General features: G+C 49.6%; 1 protein-coding gene across 7 annotated transcripts in view; it reads left to right on the plus strand.

The window, feature by feature from the left end:
* The first annotated feature begins 626 nt into the window (after window positions 1–626).
* The window catches only part of LOC130158773 (exocyst complex component 1-like), a 32020-nt gene continuing 12153 nt past the window's right edge, over window positions 627–20493 (plus strand). For 2 of the 7 annotated variants that reach the window (XM_056359781.1, XM_056359779.1), the window contains exons 1-12: window positions 633–784; window positions 2480–2631; window positions 3497–3638; window positions 4199–4330; window positions 5696–5823; window positions 9942–10101; window positions 10877–11070; window positions 15482–15709; window positions 17266–17398; window positions 18511–18620; window positions 19658–19807; window positions 20092–20185. In XM_056359781.1, coding sequence (XP_056215756.1) covers window positions 3593–3638; window positions 4199–4330; window positions 5696–5823; window positions 9942–10101; window positions 10877–11070; window positions 15482–15709; window positions 17266–17398; window positions 18511–18620; window positions 19658–19807; window positions 20092–20185 — 1375 coding nt within the window. In that variant the 5' untranslated portion in view covers window positions 633–784; window positions 2480–2631; window positions 3497–3592. Of the gene's footprint in view, window positions 785–2479; window positions 2632–3496; window positions 3639–4122; window positions 4331–5695; window positions 5824–9941; window positions 10102–10876; window positions 11071–15481; window positions 15710–17265; window positions 17399–18510; window positions 18621–19657; window positions 19808–20091; window positions 20186–20493 lie in introns of all 7 variants that reach the window. The other 5 variants (XM_056359782.1, XM_056359785.1, XM_056359780.1 and 2 more) reach the window with 5 other exon arrangements.

Here is a 20493-nt window from a genome sequence, read left to right on the forward strand (position 1 = left end):
CGTTACCCCTTGTCCTGCCACTACAGGCCCTACTAAAATGTCTGTCCCCATCCTTCTGATAAGCTCTAAGTACTGGCAGGCTGCTCTGTGGTCTCCCCAGAGCTTTCTCTTCCCCAGGCTGAACCACCCCAGCCCAGCCTGTTTGCACGGGAGCGGTGCTCCAACCCTCTGAGCATCTTCGTGGCCTCCTCTGGACTCGCTCCAACGCATCCTTTGGTTTCAGCAGGACCTGGCTTTTGGTTAGTACAGAGGTATATCCCAAGGTGTTACCAGGAACCAGCACGAGGTTTCCTTTATGCTTAAAGCTAAATTATACATCATGATTATGTATCCTGCTTAACAAGGGCAGGTGCTGTGCCATTAGAATCCTGTCTGACTCCTCAATGTCTTGCAGTTTCTGAGACCCTTTGTTAAAGGAGGAGGATGAGGAAGACAGCGTCTGACTACAGGCTGAGCCACGGTTGTTCTCTGCTCAGCACTTTGACACTCTTTAACAGAATGAGGAGGAAAGGGAGGGCAGTTTCACCTTGCTTTGCTTTTGGTCTAACCCCACTTCACCCCAGCTGCTCAGCGCCCTGCCCGCCCTGGGCTGCACCTGGGCTCCACAGCGGCTGCGCGAGGGGTTTCCTGCCCCGACCTCAAGCCGGCGGCTCAGGGGCTTCGCTCAGGTTCTTCAGGCTTCCTGTTTTTCTCTGAAAGCTTTCATTTTACCAGCAAACTGTTTCCTGTTCTAAGGCTTCTTGCGACTGAAATCCTACAGTTTATCCCCAGCAAGACGTGGATGGTAAAGTCTTTGAGCGCTCTTCCTTTTGCTCACGCTCTCTCCCTCACTGTCAGCTGTCTGGATGGGTGATGTGCACCTCAGTGAAAATTTCAGGAAGGTTTCACTGAGATCTTTAAGTCTTACGGGCTGTCTACAAAATGGGGGGGTTAACTGGCTTGGCTACAGACAGCTTTTCAATTATATTCATGGAAAGTATTGTGCTTTCTGCATTAGCTTATCAGGGAGCAGGGAGCCCTCTATTACTTTAGCTTTCAATCATTTTCCTGCAGCTGTTGCTAAAGTGCTATTAGAAATGAATTAGTGAGTTCGAAAGCAATAGCGGTATAGACGGCCAGGTCTCCGGGCTGCCAGCCTGCCTGCCTCTGGAGGTGAATGCCATTAGAGAGACTGAAAAGCTGACAGGGATGGAGAAACCAAGATAACCTGGCAAGGGACTGCATTCAGAGAGATGCTATGGTGACAGAATCATTTTAGCAGTAAATGTCTTTTTTTTATATATATCACAGCCACGATATAAAAAGTTTAAATAATTACGGATGTGATTTCAAGCTCATTAACTGTGTGGCTGAGCTGAAAGCCCTGTCACTAAGGGGAGGGAGCTGTTGAAGGTTTTGTTGTTTCAGTTCATTGCAGAGCAACCAGTAAATTCCAGTAACAATGAATGACTTAGAAAACATTCAGAGTGCGTGTTCTAAATATTATTTTCCTACAGTCTATACTTTTATATATCCCTAATTCTTACCATAATATTTTCATTAAATGTAACCTTCTAGTTGTAGCCACTTTGCTTATTCCCTCGCCACCCAGATCAAAGGCTGCGGTGTAACTGCTGGATGTTTCTGTGTATCTATATGTAAGACCCAGGACACCAACTGCCATCTCCTCCCTGATAGTGCTGGGTTTAACTTTCAGTAGAAATACATCAACATGAGGCTTCGATCTGACTGGGAAGTTGTGTGAGAACTTTCCATTAAGAATATCGTGGATTAAAGAAAAGGAGTTTGTGAACAAGCAGCACATTCTTGCTAAAACCGCTGCTTCTGCTAGGATGATTGAAATAAATCCTTTCCTTCTTGCATTGGGCTGACCGGAATCAGTGTATTTCAGTACCTCAAACTGAACCAAGTTGTCTTGGTCCAGCCTAGCACTGAGCTGAGCTTGCAAGAGGTTGCAGTTGGCCACCCCTGTGCCCTCTGTGGGCTGGACTCGGAGGCAGGACTCTCCTGCCGTACCTGTGTCTGAGATCCCCTGCTGCTCTGAGCATGGCTTGTAAGAAGCCAGCCAGGAGACATCCTCTTGATTAGGTTGCTTTCTTACTGCACTTTCCTCATCTGCAAAGTGGCTGTCGTATTACTCTTGCAAAACTTCATGAGCTGCTGCAGTGGTTTAAAGCTGGATGCTGCAGTTTAAGTCATGCATATCGCAGCCATTCGGGGGCTGTGGAGAAGCACGTCCAGCTACGTTAGCAAACTGAGGGGGAGAAGAAGTTGGCGTTTGTTTCCTCTTAGACTATGAAACCAAAAAATTTGCACTTGTTCAGCTGGCTGGAGAACTCAGACGTGTTTCCATGAAGCACTTGCTCGCAGTGCCCAGCCAGGGGATACAGACCTGGCAGGCTGCAGGAGGGGCTCAGCCCCCGTGACAGACCGCACCAGGGCTTCCCATTCCCTCCCTGTTACCCACTTCTCCTTTCAGGTTAATTACCTGATTAACTTGAAGCCAGGGGAGCTCAAAAGAGTGGGGATCTCTGTGGGAGTTTAGCAGCTGCTGGCTCTTAGTATCCATTTGCAAGCATCTGAGCCCTGCGAGCACTTTCAGCTCTGCACAGGACTTTCCCCTTGCTGCTGGTGAGTCCAAGCCCAGGGGCCGAGGCCAGGGGCTCGGGAAGGCAGGGCAGCCACTCTGGGGGGGCATCTGCCCTGGTCTGTGTCATGCAAGGAGAGCAGAGGGGGACCTGTGGGAGGGGAACCGGGGATGGGAGGCAGGAGGGAAGCACCGGTGCCCTGAAGCTCCTCTCCCCCTGCTATTTGTCCAAAAAATGAGTCTTTCAGGGGACTGGGAAAGCAGTGGGGAATCCCAGAGCTGTCAGCCAAGGAGGAAGGAAGAGCAGCTGGAGGTCCACAGTGGTGAGAACTGCTGAGCAGAGCACAGACCGGGGCAGTGAGGGTGAGATTTGGGGAGACAAGGGCACAGCAAGGTGGGTGTGGGATGTGGTGGCAGGATGTGGCCAGGGAGGTGGCAGAGGCTGTGCACTGCCAGCCTCACACCATCTTGGCATGGGAGAGACAGCACAAGCTGCCTGCCTTCCCCTCCATGCCCACAGTGCAACCCTGTGAGCCCCTCTGAGCCCCCTCGCCAGCCAGGGCTCCGCTTTTGCTCCTGCAAGGTGCCTGCATCACCCCAGGTTCCATGAGCTGTGGCTCTGCATGCTCGGGCTGCTCAGCATGGCACAATGGCCTCAAGTTGCAGCAGGGGAGGTTTCAGTTGGGTATTCAGAAAAATGTCTTCACTGACAGGGCTGTCCAGCACTGGGACAGGCTGCCCAGGGAACTGGTGCAGTCACCATCCCTGGGGGTGTTTAAAAAATGCATAGGTGCTGTGCTTGGGGACGTGGTTTAGTGATGGACTTGGCAGTTCTGGGTTAATGGATGGACTTGATGATTTTAAAGGCCTTTACCAACCTAAATGATTCTGTGATTCTATGATTCTAAGGCTGGCAAGGGAGCTGGACTGGCAAGCTGATCTGCCTTTGGAGGGTTGCTGTGTATTTCTGCTAAGCTAAAGCCCCCAGGATCTCCAAGAGGCAGGATGCCTCAGAGCAAAGCTCCCAACGTAGAGTTGCGGCTTCTTTATGGTTGGTTGTTGGGGTTTTTTTGCTTTTTTTCTTTCTTTTTTTTTTTTTTTTTTCAGCACTGACTTGCACAGTTAGGTATGCCCATCCCATGCTGATCGCAGGGCACCCCAGCACAGTTTGTGTGACCCAGTAGGGTGATTTCTTGAGCTGAAATAAGTGCTGAAACAACAGGGGCCAACAAAAGTAAGCAGGTGATGGATTGCTTGTAGCTGCTAACCTGTTTCGCCTGCCCGTGGACACGGTTCTGTTGCTCAAGACACTATGCTGGGTCAGAACCAAAAGGGAGTTTTTTTGGAGAAATTAGGGAAGTTTTATTGTGGAATTCAGACCAGCCAATTATAAAAGGCCCTTCTGGCTCCAAATTTACATCCATTAGTTAACACTTGTGCTGTCTGCAAAACAACAGAGGTGAAATTGGTGTGGGGAAGTGGTGTGCCGGGAGCTTGTGTGCAGATCATCTCCCCAGCCTGTCTGTGTGTCCCAGGAGGTGCTGGGCAGCCCACGGTGACCTCGAGCATCAGCGGGAGGCACACACAGCTACCACTTACTGTTGTGTTCAGGTATCGCCATGGCTTCTCTCTGGAGCTCGCTGGAAAAAGATGTGTTCAACCCGCAGAAAAAGAGGCTACTGGAAACCATTCATGTCTGGAAGACAGGGAAGAAGAAGAAGATGTCCATTCTCTGTGTCGTGGGTGAGAACCTCGGGGGCTGGGATGCTGGCTGAGCTGCAAACCCGGGAAGGTTTCTTGCAGCTCTAGTCAGAGAGTTTTGTCTCTCGTGGCTCTTTTCCTAATCTGGGAGAAAAGATAGGACCACTATTTGGAATGCTGTATTTCAGGATTAAATGAGGGAAATACTAATCCAAAGATAGGCACTGTGCCTGTCAGTGTAGTATGTCAAGAACTGGCAACAAAAGCACAAGTTCCCTCTTGAGTGCCGGGTGATCTTTAGCTGGCTAGAGAGAGCTGGGGTCTGCAGGACTGCTCCCTCCACCAACCTAAGATTTTATTTTTTTTTTTACCATTTGCATCAAACCTGTCATTAGAGGTCAGCAACAAACCATTCTAACATGACACAGCATTACAGCCTCATTCTGTCTCTTCATAGTTTTGGTGAAAGTTTTATTGCTACCCAGACATTACACAGCGATTTGATTAGGATCCAAGGGTACAAGTGCTTTGGGAAATTATCCACCTCCTATGGTATATGCTTTTCTAGTTGCTCCATCACTCCTGAGACATTGTTAGCATAGATTTTTTGACAGACTTACAGGGGAGGGACTTCCCTGCCAATGAGCTTCTAGACAGTGTAGTCACCTGCCGCAGGATTAATTTCTGACAGCCTTAGCCATAGTGTTTGACCTAGATTATGTGCTTCAGCTCCCTCTGTAGTCAGCAGAGGCCAGCAGGGATATCTCCAAGGGTTGATGTAGCCACCCTGTATAACATCTAAAGTACACGAGTTACCCCTGGCGCTGTCCGTGTCAGCTTTCTGGAGGCACCTAGCTCATATGGGGGAATGAAATTGTAATAGCCAGAATGATGTACAGTGAGCGCCTCCCAGATGACCCAAGAGGTGACTGTAAGCTAATTGGCACTGGAACTGATTTTTGATGGGATATGTTAGTGTGGGTATCAGTCAAACAATGCAGTGCTTTTGGACCCTGTTGTAAAGCCAGCAACATGGTATGTAACCGTCATAAATCTCCTCACACCAGGGCGCCCGGTTTGCATCACATTTGGATCTTGCTGAAATACTACTTTTGCCTTGTGTAGAGCACAATGGCCTGGTTTAAAACCCTTTGACATTATTCGGAATCCCTCATTAGACTTCAGAGTACTCTGGATTAGACCCCAGAGAGGACTTCCCATATGTAAATACTCAATGAAAGGAAAGCCAGTAGAAACCCTGTAGTATCTCTCCATACAGCCGCAAGGCAAAATCAGTGTCTGTGTGTCCATCTGTACTTGTCCACCCACACTGAACTGTTGTGTACTGGGCTACCAATAATATTGTGTGTTGTTTGGGTTGTTTGTTTTTTTTTTCCTCATCCTCAGTGGACACCTTTATGCCAATGCAGCCGTTTCTGGTGAGGGTCAAGACAGACCGAGGAGAGCAGTACAAGATAGCCTGCCGGTGGCCTTTAGCAGAGCTGAAGCTTGTGGATGGCAAGACCCTCAGTCAGGTAGGATTGATTTTCCTTCTGTGGCAAAAGGCAGAACTGATCTGGGGGAGGGTAAGATACGAGTATAGAGCTAGAGAGACCCAGGCCAGGATCCACAGGGGGATTTGTGTCCTCTGGACCTCGTCCCATATGTTTAGGTGGTGAGAAGAGCAGCAGAGGGGGTGTGTGCATGTGTGTGTGTGTGTGATTTCTAATATGAGAATGAACCAGCCCGAACAATGCTAATTTTGGGAAACAGCCACCAGTAAAAAAAATTTACAAGCCTTCTGCCTTCCCTCAGAGCTGCTTCCTAGAGTATGGTGAAGGGAGTTCTCTCCCTGGTTGGTTCCTCCTTCCTACATCAGTGCTTTTGGACTTGTTGCTCTTATGTTTTCCAGGGAGATGCCTGTGCCCAGGGCTGGGGCTGGCATGATTTCCTCCCTCCTAAGTCATCCCTCTCGAAGTTAGGAAATGTCAGGCTGGCCAAATACCTGCCTGGGTGAGCAGTGAGTGGGTGACTGCTGCACGGACACAGCTTCCATCAAAATCAGTGGTCAAACTCCCCTCCTTCCTCAGGCAGAGGACCTCCTGAAGCTCTTTGCAGGAGATGGGCTGCAAAGTACTGCTCTTGTCAGGTCTCCAGGATTTGCAGAGCACATTGTCAGGCCCATCTGTCGATCCATGTTGACAAAGCTTCTTGACAGACATTTGCATAGGGTATTTAAAGATTAAATGGAGGCATTTACTGAAAGAAGGATTATAGAGAGCTGGAGTCAGCGTGATTCTGTGCTTTTAGGGAGACATTAAGGCTTTTGGGAAAGAAAGCATGGACAAGATATTCGCTTTCTGCTGCTGGGGCTGGCAGTGTCATTAAAGTTGTTATAATTAGGGTTTTTTATTAATGTGAATGTTCTAGGGGCTTTGGCAAGGTGCCTGAGTTTTCACAAGCATAGAAACAAATGAGAAAAAGAACAGCTTTCCAGTTCTACATCCAGGGCAAATAAAGTACATCTGCACAGCACGTCAGAAAGGAAAATCACAACTGCAGGTTGGCAGGGCATCTTGATCCTGTGGGTAGAACAGAACTGATAACTCATAGTTTTACATTCTCCTGTAAACAGGGAAATTCATGCTTTCATCCTGCCTGAGCTTTCTTCTCGCAGATGAGCCTGCCTCCACCAAGTCTTCTAAAGGCTTTAGCTCTGGAGGAGTTAGGATTAGAAGGTACCTCCAGGATTTTCCGTCCTTTCCCCTTCGTGTGCCATCCCAATGAGATAAACCGATCATATTCTATCTTAAAGTATTGGTGTATATTTGAACCCTCTCCTACTGGGAGTCAAATACAGAACTTGGTTGTCCCGATGGCTAAAGCCTTCTTATGACTCCCAGCCCATATTCCTGCCCACATCGTTCCTGTTTGCCCTTGTGCCGTGGCTGTCTTTTAGGTTAGACAGCTCTTCTCCTTTGCAGATACATTTTTAGATGGTGGTCACCTCCCCTATTAACCTTCCTTCTGGCGGGCTAAGTGGACTGGCCTCCTAGACTCCTCTTCTGTGCTGACTTCTCTCTTCCCTTCATCAGGCCTGGAGCCCTCTTCCTTGCTTCTTCCAGGCTGAATTGGTCTTTCTTGAAACAGAGGCATCCAGAGTTGTCCATATCCTTCCTGAAATGGGTCCTACTCACCAGGTGAAACTGCTGCACAAGGTCCCCAGGCAGAGGAGAGGCTGCACAGGCTGCAGCCAGGACATGTTGGCATCCTTCAGGGTCCCACCATGGAGACCCCAGCACACGGCAAGCACAGTGCAGCCCAGGGCCCAAGTCAGCACAGTTCTGCCCTGTCGCGTGGCTCGGCAGGTCCATGGAAATCAAAATACGAGCTCTCCTCTGCTGCTTAGCAGATAGTATCAACTACAGCCAAACCCTGGCTACTGAGTCAAATTCAGTGCAGACAGCAAGGGCTTGGTTGTCAGGTCTGCTCTGGTGCACTGGGAAGCCCTCTGCACCCTGGCACCAGCAAAGTACTGACACTGCAAGTCCGGCGGTGTTTAAAGCTACAGCTCCCCTGACCGAAACAGTATTAATATTTATGAAACGATTAACGGATGCCTCCCCGCTTTAATAGCGCCTCATAAGGCATGCTATAAACCACGCACACTGGAAATCCCTTCCTCACACATCGCTGCTCCGTGCCGTTGCAGGGGCTGCTACCGAGCCTGCAGAGCAATGCGGGGGCGTGATGTATTGCTTCAAGGTGTTTAGAAACAACCCTTAAAGCATTGTAGGACTGCGTCAGTCCTCATAAACTCTATGTCTGTTATGATGATTAGTATCAATAATTACAAGTGCAGCTTCTAAGTTCTCCAGAAGGTGAGAGCAGGCTGTGCTGCAGAGCTAATGAGAGGATGCAGGAAGGAGTTTCTCTCTGTGGGATGCTCCTTGTTCAGCAGCCTCCCTTATTCTCCCCACCTAGTACCTCTTACTGGCAAAAACTAAGTCTCCTGTGGCTGTGGTTGCCCCTCCATGGGACTCCATCCTTTGGGCATGGACAGATGTAGAGAGATTGACACTTACACATGAAACAGTGTATGATGGAACATCCCCAAGATGAAAACAACATGGGGAAATGCCAAGAGTGCTTATTTTCCAGTCCATGCTCCTGTTCTTTCAAGTGATTTTCCCCTGCCAGGGAATGGGGCTGCTGGGAGGTGCCAGGTGAAGCACGTGTAATACCGCAGTGCTGCTGGGGGAAGTTCAGGACTGAGCTTGTGGAAGCCCATTTCTGGTTTTTTTTTCTGGGTGTTCCCAATTCTTGAGCAAAGAAAGGTTTGAGATTTCCGGTTGGTTGAGAACTACAGAGGGGAATATCTGCAGTGGGAGGCAGGATGAGTGCTGGGCTTACCCCAAATGCTTAACTCCAGTTGATTCAAGCACATCATTACACTGCAGAGTTTATTGCCACAGGATGCTGTGGATGCCGACGCTATGAATAAGATCAAAAAGCCATCAGAGGAAATCAGGGACAGTAGGTCCTTCAAGGGCTGTTAAACACAGTGCTGTGGATACAACCTTTGGCTCAGTGAGCTGCTAGATCATGGGCTGCTGGAGGCTGGCAGGGAATCCTGAAGGCAATATAACTGTGGACTTACCCTTTGAATGCTTTTTCTCCCAAGCATCTGTCATTGGCCACTGTCAAAATTCATCAGCGTTCGCACCCCCAAAACTGCAGTAAAGGGTGATGGATTTATATAATCTGAAAAGAGATCAGCGTGCTGGAGCAGGACGCTGCTGCTGGTTGATTGCTTGGTCCGACCCACTATGCGTGTCTTGGTGTCTACGACTAGGGTTAGAATTGCTGTGCATCCTTTTATTTTCAGTGCTTTTATCATGCTTATGATTATTTGCCAAGTGCCATGAATCTACCTCTCAAATCCTGCCCCATTGCTTTGGGATAGCAGCAGAAGTCCAGGGAGAGATGTCTGTATCTTCAGGAATGAAACATGAAGAAGGATATGCTGTTAACGAGAGGAATCGCCTGCTGTCAGCTGGGAGATGGAGAGCTTGTCAGGGGATTCGTTGATTGAAAGATTTCACATCAAACTTCTGACAGCAGTTACCCTGGGGACGGTACTCTTGGTGTCCATCATGTTGAGTGCTGCAAGGATCGTGGGGGCAATAGCCTGTTTTTAGCCCTTCATCAGATCTGAGTCTGACTATACCCATGCAGCTCCACCAAAACCAGTCTAGCCATTGGCATGATGTGGCCGGTAGCACCGGTCTCCCTGGGGTCACCTTCCCAGCCTGTCCAGCCAGGCGTTTTGCCAGGTGGTCTCCGGGAGCTGTCAGGATCACCCCCCTGGCTGAAGGGACGGAGCTGCTTGTGCAGACAGAGCTCTCTCCTCTAAGCTCTGTGCTCGTCTCCACTCACAATGTGGCTTCCTGGGGCCACCAAAACCCCCAAAGCTTGAAAGTGCAGCGCAGGAGTGTATCTCCCTCCTTCAACTAGGAGGTGTTTCTTCTCCCGGCACACAAGGTGTTCTCACATCAGTACCTGACACTAACATGTGCTGCAAACCTATGCTGAGTGTATGTGGTGTGGCAAGTGTGTCTAATTGTTGTAGTAATTAACTGTTGGCATCTAGGCAAGCCTGGATTTTGATCTGCAGTTTGACAAGGTTTACAAGTGGACAGCTAGCAGCTTTGACGAGAAGAAAACCTTTATCAGATGCTTATGGAAGCTGAACCACCGATTCCTCGCCAGCTCTATCACATTTGTGAATGTCCCCTCCTGTGTAGCAGAAGGTGATTAGTTCCCTTGTCGCACTCAGTGGTTTGGGATTTTTTTTTGCATTATCACTGCTATCGCTTTAGGAACGGGAGGTGAATAAATTGCAAACAGTGCATGCAGGTGATGGGTGAAGCCGGGGTGGGTACCAGGGAGAGCTAAGCAGGAGCATCCATGCTTTGTGTGTCTGGAGGCACAGCCATCCGATTTATCCACTGACCCCTGCCATGGAGACACAGTGAGAGGCTGGGAGGGAAAACAGATGGACAGTTCATTTTATCTCCAGAGATGCTATCTGCACTCTGGGCTGGGGAAGGCAGGTAGTAAAGTGGTGGTAATGTCAGGCCAGGGGGAGACTGGCTGCCTGCCTGGTAACATTACCCCATAAAAAGATATATGGATATAAAAATACATTTTACTTGACAACACGTGACTATCAGTATATTTGATCAGAAGCAGCCTGTTCATCTCTGAAATTTGTCTCAGCTTTGTATAACATATCACCATGCCCCAACACACAGTCCTAGAGAGGTGAACAAGTGAAAACACAACCAAAGCCCAAATTGAATTTCAAATGTCTGTTTTGCTGCTCTTACAAAGCTGGCCCTTTATCCCACACACATCTTTCTTTGGTCCATGCTGTGACCTTATTCTAACTGACCATCAGACTAAGACCCCTGGACTCATGTCACTTGGACTCAGTGGGAGCCTTGGGGCTACCATTAGCAGGGCTAATAAAATGACACAGCTAGAAGGTTTTGGCTACTTCCACATCTCCTCCTGCCCACGCAGGGAGACAAAGGCCCCAAGAAGATAGGAAGGACACTGTGGAGGCTGAGAGCCAGGAGGAGCTCAGTGTGTACCAGGAGATGACACCAAGGGAAGCTGCTGATGTGTTGAAACTGATGGAGGAGTACGAGCCCCTTGTGAACAACTCGGTGGCCTTTGCAGAGCAGCTGACCAATGATCTCCATGTGCTGGATGAGGTAAGGGGGCCAAGGGCTGTGACTCAACTGAAAAAAAGGTGTCTGGCTTTTGGGGGCACTGGGTTAGTCTCTGGGTTTTGCTCTTTCGTTTGCTGTGAGCACTTGATCCGAGCAAAAGTCATCTTGCTGTTGTGCTGCTTCAGCTCAAAAGGCATCTCATGTGCAAGCCCAGAGGATGCTGCTGCTCCTCCCCTCGCGAAGGTAGGTGTTTGTCCCCCTGTGCATGGTGCCAGCGCTGAACAAGGAGCTGCAGCCTGGCAGCCAGGCACCAAATGTCTGTCTCTGCTGAGCTTAACTGCCCCTTGACGTTGGCTTGAGTGGTGCCTCTCCCACGGACGCAGGGGCTGACCAGCTTGAGGCAGGTGAAGCCCACTGCCAGTTTTGCAAAGCAGTAAAACAAACTAGTGGCACAGATCCAGCTGCAGGGAAGGACAGGGAGCCCAGCTGCGTGAGGACGTGGAGCTGTGAGGGGCTGCAATGTCTGGGAGCAGCGCAGGGATGGGTGAGGGTCTGGCTGCGGGGCAAAGTGAAGCTGGGGTGTTCTGGGGCTGGCTGAGGGACATGGATGAGGCTGGGGAGCTCTGGGGTCTCTGCTGCATTGTGCAGAATGTCTCTATGTCCCGTGTAGTGTAGATTAGGACCATCGTTTCTGTAGCCAGCAGCGCAGAAGGAATTTGCTTTTGGGTGTTGCCTTACTGCTAGGTCTGCAAGCTGTGCCGGAGCCAGGTCAGTGGTCAGCGGCGACCCTGAGCAATCCCAGTCTTAACCTCGTCTGGAAATGATTTACAGGACTGTTCCAAAGGGAAAACGCGGTGGCAATGCCCGCACTGTGTCTTCCGCTCCCTGCCTGCATGGGGCTGCGTGTCCCCCAGGGAAGGTTAGCCTGCCAGACACCTCGGGGCACGGAGCGCTCCCAGGTTCCTGCCAAATCCACAGCCAGGTCTGCAGCTCACAGCGTGCTTGGTCCAGCATGGCCATCGGCAAGCAGGACATGCCGAAGCAGTGGGCATGGGTCCTGCCACGTTGCCATGAAGGCTATCACAGAAACATCAAAAATCGTATTATTTCGGGTGGGTTTTTTCTTTCACTTGAGCACAAGCAACCTTGGGAAGGGGAGAGCAGAGAAAAGCTGAGTAGGAAGGACAAAGGCTGCTGAGTAGGGAGGGAGGGGATGAAAGTGCATATAAAAAAGCAGGGGATGATGAAGAGGGATACCTGGAAGAAAAGGAAAGGGCCAGCAATGATCTCTACAGAAGGAGAAGCAACAGCCAGGGAGAAAAAAAAGGGGGTGGGGGGGTGGAGGGGGAAATGAAACTGAGCTGGAAGAAGATAAAAAGTAAAAGATAAACTGTAGTAGAAAGGGCCAATGGAGAAGGCACACATTATTTTCAGACTATTGAGCTTTATTTAGTTTATTAGAGTTGCTGTATTTTATTGCATTCCTGCAGAGGATAACTTGTTTCTTTGAGTGCTGGAGCAAAATAATGAGATAGCTGCTTTAGCATTTATCTTATGCTAATATAGCTGGTGCTAGAATTTTATGGGTAGGTAACTGAAGAGTAAAGGGAAAGAAATAAGCCAAAGGAAATATCCTAAAACATACAAGAAAACCACAGACCCTAAATCCAACCTTCTTTAGCTCCAGTATTTGCTGTAATCCCAGTTTGTATTGATATATGACTTTGTACACTTGGAAATTCAGTAGTTAATCTGGAAGACCAAACTCCTGAGGTCTGCTCCTGCTTGCTCTTGGCAAGTCATACAGGCACTTTGTGACTCTGTTTCCCAGCTGTAAAATACTCTCTATGAGAGTAACTAATAGATGTCTGTTGAGTTCTTTGATATGAAAGGTGCTGTCAAATACATTATTTTAATACCCTCTAATGAATGTCACTTATTTCTAATACACATCGATTAATGAGATGTTTATATTTCTAAAGCTTAATGTATGGTATTAAGTGCTAATAATACCAGCAAGTTAGACTAGCACATGCATATATTTAAATGTTTTTCCCCACATCCCAGTGATAACACCTTGTCCTCCTCTTATAATACTAATCACCGTCTCCTCACCCATCTTCTGGGGATGCAGAACACTGCACCAACAGTGAGAAAGCTGCTTTGGAGGAAAGTAAAGCACAGCCAGGGCACCTGGGAGGTTGGCAGCTCTGATTTTTACATTGGTATTCCTCAGTACTTGCAGGGTTCCAGCACCTGCTGAAACACAGGCAGCTCCCGGCAGCTTTGTGCTGCCTTCAGCAGGAGAGCGATTACCCTCAGCTGAGTGGATGCTCCGGAGAGCCCATCCTGCCAGCAGCTGCCCTGCCAGTGTCACCAGTGATGCTCTGCTCTAGGCAAACCCCCGCGGGTCTGTTAAGCCCTAATCAGACGATCTGAAGGCGCAGCGGTGCCAGGCTTGCGGGAGGTTTATGGCTGTAATTTAGGAACATTTAATAAAATGTGAAGCTCCGGGCAGAGCCTGTGGCCACAGGCCAGAGTCCCTGGTGTGCGGCTGGAAAGCAGCATCAGGAGCGGGGCTGTTTGCTCCTTCCCAGGTCACTCGTGCCAGCCTGCGCAGGCTGGTTGGGCTCCGGAGCATTCGCTGAGCATCGGTGGTGCTTTCAGATGAGTATCTGCGCGCATTAGCAAGCCCTGCTTCAAATCCGACTGCTGAGCCTGCCGGCACGTGAACCCTCAGCCTGCGCTGCCACCGCCGGGCTCCCCGAGGGAAAGCTGTGTCACTCTGCAGTGGGGTTGGTCCATCCCTACCCTTCGATGGAGGTGCTTTGCTGGCTTTGCTACGGCAACAGGCTTTTCCTTGCTACAGAATTCCTCTGACCTTTCCCACAGCCTTTGTGAATCTGCCTGCCTCCGAAGCCATTCCCCACAGTCCTTGCTCCCACGCTTCCCTAAAACGGCACCACGTGTGTCACAGGAGAGTGTAGTCCATGCTGTGGCAGTGAGGCCGAAGCCACTCGCTCCAGGTGTGTGCTCAGAGTGGCTCTCACACGCTTCAGGAGCACCTCCGTGCTGCTCTAGCATCATGCCCTGCAGGTGGCACCTGAGCTGCCAGCTCGTTTTTATCCTGATGATAGCCATGCAGGTGGAGCTTGCATAAGAGAAAGTCCTTTACACAGGGACTGTAGGTGCCCAGCAACTACAGGGCTTTCAGACATGTTCCTAATTCGGACCACAGGGCAGGTCCAAGCTACACTAACCTGACTTGGGTTGACAAGACTTTGCTTCTCTTCCTCCTATCTAGTGATGAATTTGGCAGTGCAGGGTTAACAGTTGGGCTGGATCATCTCAGAGGTCTTTTCCAGCCCTCTATGATTCCATCATTTCCCACCTGCAAGCCGAGTCTGGGGTGTACTGAGGGTGCCGATGCTTCCATTGTTTGTTTTCAGAAGGCGTCAAATAATTGAAATATCAGAAAAGACAAACTTTAAAATCTTTATTAACAGAGAGAAAAATAGCAGCCTGGAAGCCTCCCGCCCATGTCTATTGATTGTTTTCTTTGATATCCTGCATGGTACATAGGCCCTGAAAATGATACAATTAACATTTGGAAGCAGTTAATCTCTAGCGGAGCCTGTCAGCAGCGATTAACATGCCGTTGTATCTCTACCACCCATCAAAACAAACGCCTGACACCTCCCTAGGCAAACTGTGCCTTCAGTTTCCGTATTGGAGACATATATATGTGCATGTCTCATGCATGATTTAGCTGTTTATTAATTCCAGTGCCAGAGCAGCTCAGCTGGGTAACACCCTGGCAGCAGTGGCAATGCCCAGAGCTGTGCTAAATGTGCTGTGACAGGCACTTGGCATGGCCATGGTCTGCATAAATGCATTAGAGCCAGACAGAAATGGCCAGTGCCTCAAAGCTGGCATGTTTTCTTACAAATATTGTAGGATGGACATGCAGGTCCTCAGGGGACTGTACCAGTTGTGGAGATTGAGGGTTGGAGAGTCCGTGCAGTGTCCACGTGGGACTTCCCTAGCGTACAGAGGGAAAAGTGGGGTGCAGAAGCCAGCAGGGCTTGGTGCCCTCTCCAGACCTACAGAGGCTGTGTTCTGCTTGTGGTTGGATTGGCCCAGCAGCTCCACAGTAAGCTCTTTGCCGTGGCAGATGAAAGTCCTCTGAGCCTACACCTTGCTTGGGGAAGGGTTTTGTTCTGCCCTGCACTTGGGACTTGCAGGTGGTTGCTGATGTAGAGTTTAGCCAAGTGCGAAGGTAAGACACTGGCCTCGTGCAGGTAGTGATGCAGGACAGCTGCAAGCATCTTGCACCTTACAGTGACAGGGTCTCTTCTTTGGCTTGGGAGGGTGAAGGTCAGGATATTTGACTCCGAGATGGTGGTGATCAGTCCCTGCTGCAGCGCTGAAGCCCTCTCTCTCCATTTCACAGGCCAACCTTAGAGCCATTATCTCTTCTGAGAAGCAGGTGACACAGCTGATGAGCTCCATCGATGAGGCCCTCGCAGAGGTGGCCCGAGTGGAGGAGACCTTGCAGATCTATGATGAGTTACTGGGAAGTGTGAAGCAGCAGATGGACCACATCCACCAGGAAAACTCCTTGCTCCATCACATTGTTGCCAACAAGACAAGGCTGATGGACGAGATCCTTTTCCTCACGGTATGTGGATTTGCAGACATAAATCTTCAGCCTGTTGAATTTATTGGAAAAAACTTCCAGCAAGCCTCAACTGCTGAAAACTATTATCTGTCTGCGAAGGCTACAGAGCTTCTCTGGCCTAGAAATGGGGACTTTGTTGTCTTGATAATGTGAGGATGGTCACGCAGCTGGGATGTACTACAGGTAGACGAGCAACAGACATGATGTGCACTGTGATCCAAGGCTGTAAGAGGGGTCTCTGGAAGTCCTCCTAGGCAAGGTTAGCCTCATATGATGTAATGTGAAGGACCTTCCAGACACAGCTCTGCAACCTTTCGCTTGAGATGCTGTGGTCTGCCTGTCAGTGTCAGGTTTGGGACCTTCTTACGCGCTCAGAGGCTGCTGGGGCAGTGTTTTTACCCTTGCAATCAAAGCACCAAGATCCTCCCAGCCTTGGGCCTTCAAATTCCAGGCATACCTATGTCTGTTTGTGGGGTTCTTGTGGAAGCCATTGCCACTGAGGGTAGCTGCCTCCCTCCTCCCTTCACTTGGTAGCTTTCAGTTTATATCTTTGTGCTATGGAAAACCAGCTTTTATTAGCAGCTAATAGTAATTTCAATAGGCAATAATCATTACCCAGGACTATGCAAGCCCAATACTTAATGAGCAATTAGAGCCAGAGTATGCAACACTCACCCCTGGCCAAAGCCTGTTCCCATCAGCACTCATAACCTCACATGCAGAGAAATTGCTGGGGGCCCTGCAGGGGTCCCAAGGCAAAGTGTGCATCTACTGTGGGAACAGCGTTCTGGGGGCTCCCTCTTGCCCTGGAGAGGCTGTTTGTCCAGGGACCCTGTTGCTTCTCATCCCACTTCCTCCTGATGGGAGTTTCCCCATTCCTTTTCTCTCCTTTCCTTTCTTTTTTTTTTTTTTTTTTCTTCCCCCACCCACCCTCAAAGGTAACTTAACCGTTAAGTCAGTGTCTGTTATCAGCTGTGGACTGTGCAGGTCACCCTGTCTCAGCATCCTTTGTGGGGAAAGGAGCTTTCCTCTGCAGTACCTCACAGCCACAGAGTTGCTGGTGCAGGGGACAGCACAGCCAGTGGAAAGACTTTGGATCAGCTCTGGGAATAAGGGAAAGCAAGTTATTTACAAGCGTAACATGCCATAAATGCTAGAATAGTGCTGTAGCAGCACAACTAATCCTCACTTCCACTGCTTACAGTGACCTCTGTGCCACTGACCTCTTCCTTTCTGAGTAACTCAGGCTGCACTTTCCTTAGCTTTTCCTTTCTCCTTCCCACCACTTTGCTGCCAGCAGTGATCCCAGAGGTGCCAGACCTTTGGAAACTCCTGCTGAGGTTTGCCAGGGCTTCCCTGCTGACCGCTGCCCTTGTCACTGTGCAGACCGCAGGTTTTGGTGGGGGTAGAGCAGCACGGTCTTCCTGACAGACACGTGCAGCCTGGCAGCTGAAGGTAGCACTTGGCTATTTCAAGCCAGCAGCCTCGTGGGTGGGATGGGAAGGGATGAGAAGCTGGCTGTGCTTGTACCTGCTGTCTTCTGGCTTTGTTTTCAGACCCACCTTGACCTCAGCAGGGACCACTGTGATGCTCTGAGCCGGGGAGACCTTTCCAGCCCCAGCAGAGTGAAAGCCTGCATTGCTGCAGCGGAGGCTTTATCTGGCTGCATGAGCATCGAGATACAGCCCAGTGAGTAGAAAGCAGAGACTTGTATCTGCAGACAGCAGAGCCACCGGCTCATCCACAGCCTGTGCTGCACACCCAGCACTATTCCATGCCAGCCTGAACCACTGAAGAGGGTATTCCCGGGAATTAGCTCACATGCTTGCCAGGCAGCCCTGCTTGGGCAAAGTAGAAAAGAAATAGAAGGCAGGCTTGTATTTGGGAAGGTGAACAGCAGCACTGACCTGGGGGTACCTGGAGTGTAAGGTGCAGAGCTACAAACAGTATTTCCCTGCAGTGCACACCCGGAGCTGCGAGCTGGGGAAACAGTCTTGCAGGGCTGGCTTTCTTCTGGAAATTTGCTGAAGCTTTCAAGGTCTTCAGCAGCTTCACCTGGGAGCACAGCCAAGCAGGGCTGGAAAAGCCAATGCAACATCTGAACGTCCATGGAAAGAAGTAGCTGGTGGGTAGATTGGATCCATTCTTAGAGAAATAAAATTTGCGCTGCAAATAGCCAAGCTGGGGCATCCACGCACCACAGGCAGGTCTGCAGGCACCTCCCCCTGGATGTAGGCACTGGCTGATCCAGTTTACATTAGAATTCAGGCAAACATCTATAGAGTTCTTCTAAATACCTGGACGTAAGGCATTGTTGTCTGCCATCTGTGTACAACACTTCCCGTAGTTCAGAAAGGAGGTGGTGGAAAGACATGTTCAGAAATTGTGGTCTCTTGGGGCAACCTAACTGTCTGTACTTGAGCATGGAAAAATGGTAATTCATCGTAGTAGTGTCCACTGTGGGTGTTGTTGGAGACATGCCTGTGTACAGGGACTTCATCCATCCTGGCATGAAACGCCATGCTTTCCTTGTGAAGAGGCTGGGCGTTTGTCCTTGGCCATGGTAGGACTGATGGATGTTTCGCAATTTTATTTTATTTTTTCACTTTATACTCCCTCCCTGTCTGTATTTGCTTGGTACTACAGCAAATCTTTCTCCCCTTGTTGGATTTTGGACAGTAGTATTTATCTCAGAACTTACTCCTGGCAGATCTGTCTTATTTGCCAGCGTGCTGAGCGATGCTGGGCTGCAGCCACAGCAGCTCAGTACCACGACACCCTCTCTTTTTTTTTCCCTCAAGGTTACCGGAAACTGCAGTCTGTGGCTGAGCAGCTGATCATGTTTGAAACACTCAAGCAGAACTTCGAAAACTCTTTCATCAGCCACATTACAAGCATCTTTGAGCTGCAGGTGGGCTTCACTCTTCACATGGCAGCTCAAAATCTGGAGAGATTTGAATATTCTAATTGAAGAGCACCAGTGGTATAGGGGATGCTGCGGTAATAGAATTTTCCAATTATCAGGCTATCAGGTTCCCACCCATGACAGTCGTTAACCCTCTGGTCATGTTAAGAAGTGCTTCAGGACATCAGGCCTGAAGATTTTTGCTTTAGATTTTCTTTGTGGGAGGAGGGGCGTGGGTGGGTGGTAACATAACATGGTGTAACATAAAATCCCAGGGTAAAATCCGGTCCCTCGATCCTTTGGTTAGCACTTTCAAGCACTCATCTTGCAGTTGGAAAGGTACAGTGGACAACATCTCTGTGGGCAGAAATTTGAAAGGAAAATTACACTCTTCTGGATTTCATTTCATGAGGAGTGACTCCCAAATCCTTGGTGTTATTTATTGTCAAGCATTGACTCTGGGAAAGGATGTTGCCTGGCAGAGAACTGGGATGGAACTGTGGGATCTCCATCCTTGGAGATTTTCAGACCTTGATTGGACACATCCCTGAGCTAGCTGCTCCACCTGGACCTGCTCTGAGCCTGCTGAGCTCCCATCCCACCTACCTGACTCTGAGCCTGTAGGAGCGGTGTCCCAGCACTGCCAGACCCTGGAAGATGGGCTGCATCAACCGTGCAGCCTCCTTCCATCTCCACTGCATCCCACCTGCTGAGCCATACCCACCTCCTGGTGCTCGGAGGGACGATTTCCAGCCTGCTCCTGAGCAGTGAGCTTTTCTCCTGTGTCTTGTCCTGACCACTGCGCTTAGCTGGAGTATCCCACATCTTACTGATGGGCCAGCTCATTGCTCTGCACTCAGTTGTTCCCAGGACATGACGTTAAAACTAGAGTCCAAAATGATTATGCATGCTCTGCCTCAGCCTTTAAATTTGCTTCTCAAACACACTCAGAACTGAAAATTCAAAGGCACTTACAAAGCAATTATTTTACAGAACTTTTCAAGGCTATGTTTTATTTGACTCTGCCATTTCTGTTGCTTTAGGGTAATGCTCAGGTCCTTGCTCTCGGCCAGCCCATTGAGAAGCTATCTGCACCAAGCCACAGACTCCACCACGAGGAACTGGTGCCCTACACCCCGCTCATGGCCTGGCTGAGGAACGCCAACCCAGTTCTGTTCTGCGATCTCCCCAAGGTAAAGCTGAAATCCTGAAACAATATCGCAAATCATCCACCAGGAACAGATTAGTCAAAGTGGTTAATTCATGATGAAAGCCTGGTTTCACCAAACCCATGCCCCCCACCAGCATTCACTTTTTCCAGGAGAGTGCCTGGCCAACTTGGCCATGTGATGTTGGACCTCTGCACCTGACAGAAAGCAGTCTGGGACTCAGTGGCAGACACTGTGTTGGAGGACAAGGTCTGAAATGCTAGAATTTGGTCTTTTTGCTTTCATCTGGCCATTTCTCTACTTTCCAGGTCTATGCCCAGAACCTCAGCAGACTCTATGAGCGGGAAATCAAAGCCTTTTTTGAACCAGCCAAAACCTTCTTGTTAGGAAGAAGAAAAGGAAGTGAGTGATTTGCAAATGAGACCTTTGGGCTGCTGGGCGGTGATTTATCTGCAAGTAGGGAACACGGCAATTATCCTCCATCACAGGTGTCTTCCTCACATTCTGTGCCATGAATTTACTTTTTCCTCCAGGGGCTGGGTCTGCGGTGGGCAGCAGGTGCCAGCGCTGATGCTGCTTCATGCCAGGCAGCCTTGGCTCCGTGCTTACCCAGGTGTGTCTAGCTGCTTCGCAGAGCTGGAGCTTTTGTTCACCTTCCCTTTGCAGGGCTCAGAAATGATGCCTGGGTGGCTGAGACCCTGCCCTGAGGG

Source organism: Falco biarmicus, chromosome 14 (assembly GCF_023638135.1).
Source record: "Falco biarmicus isolate bFalBia1 chromosome 14, bFalBia1.pri, whole genome shotgun sequence".
NCBI lineage: Eukaryota > Metazoa > Chordata > Aves > Falconiformes > Falconidae > Falco > Falco biarmicus.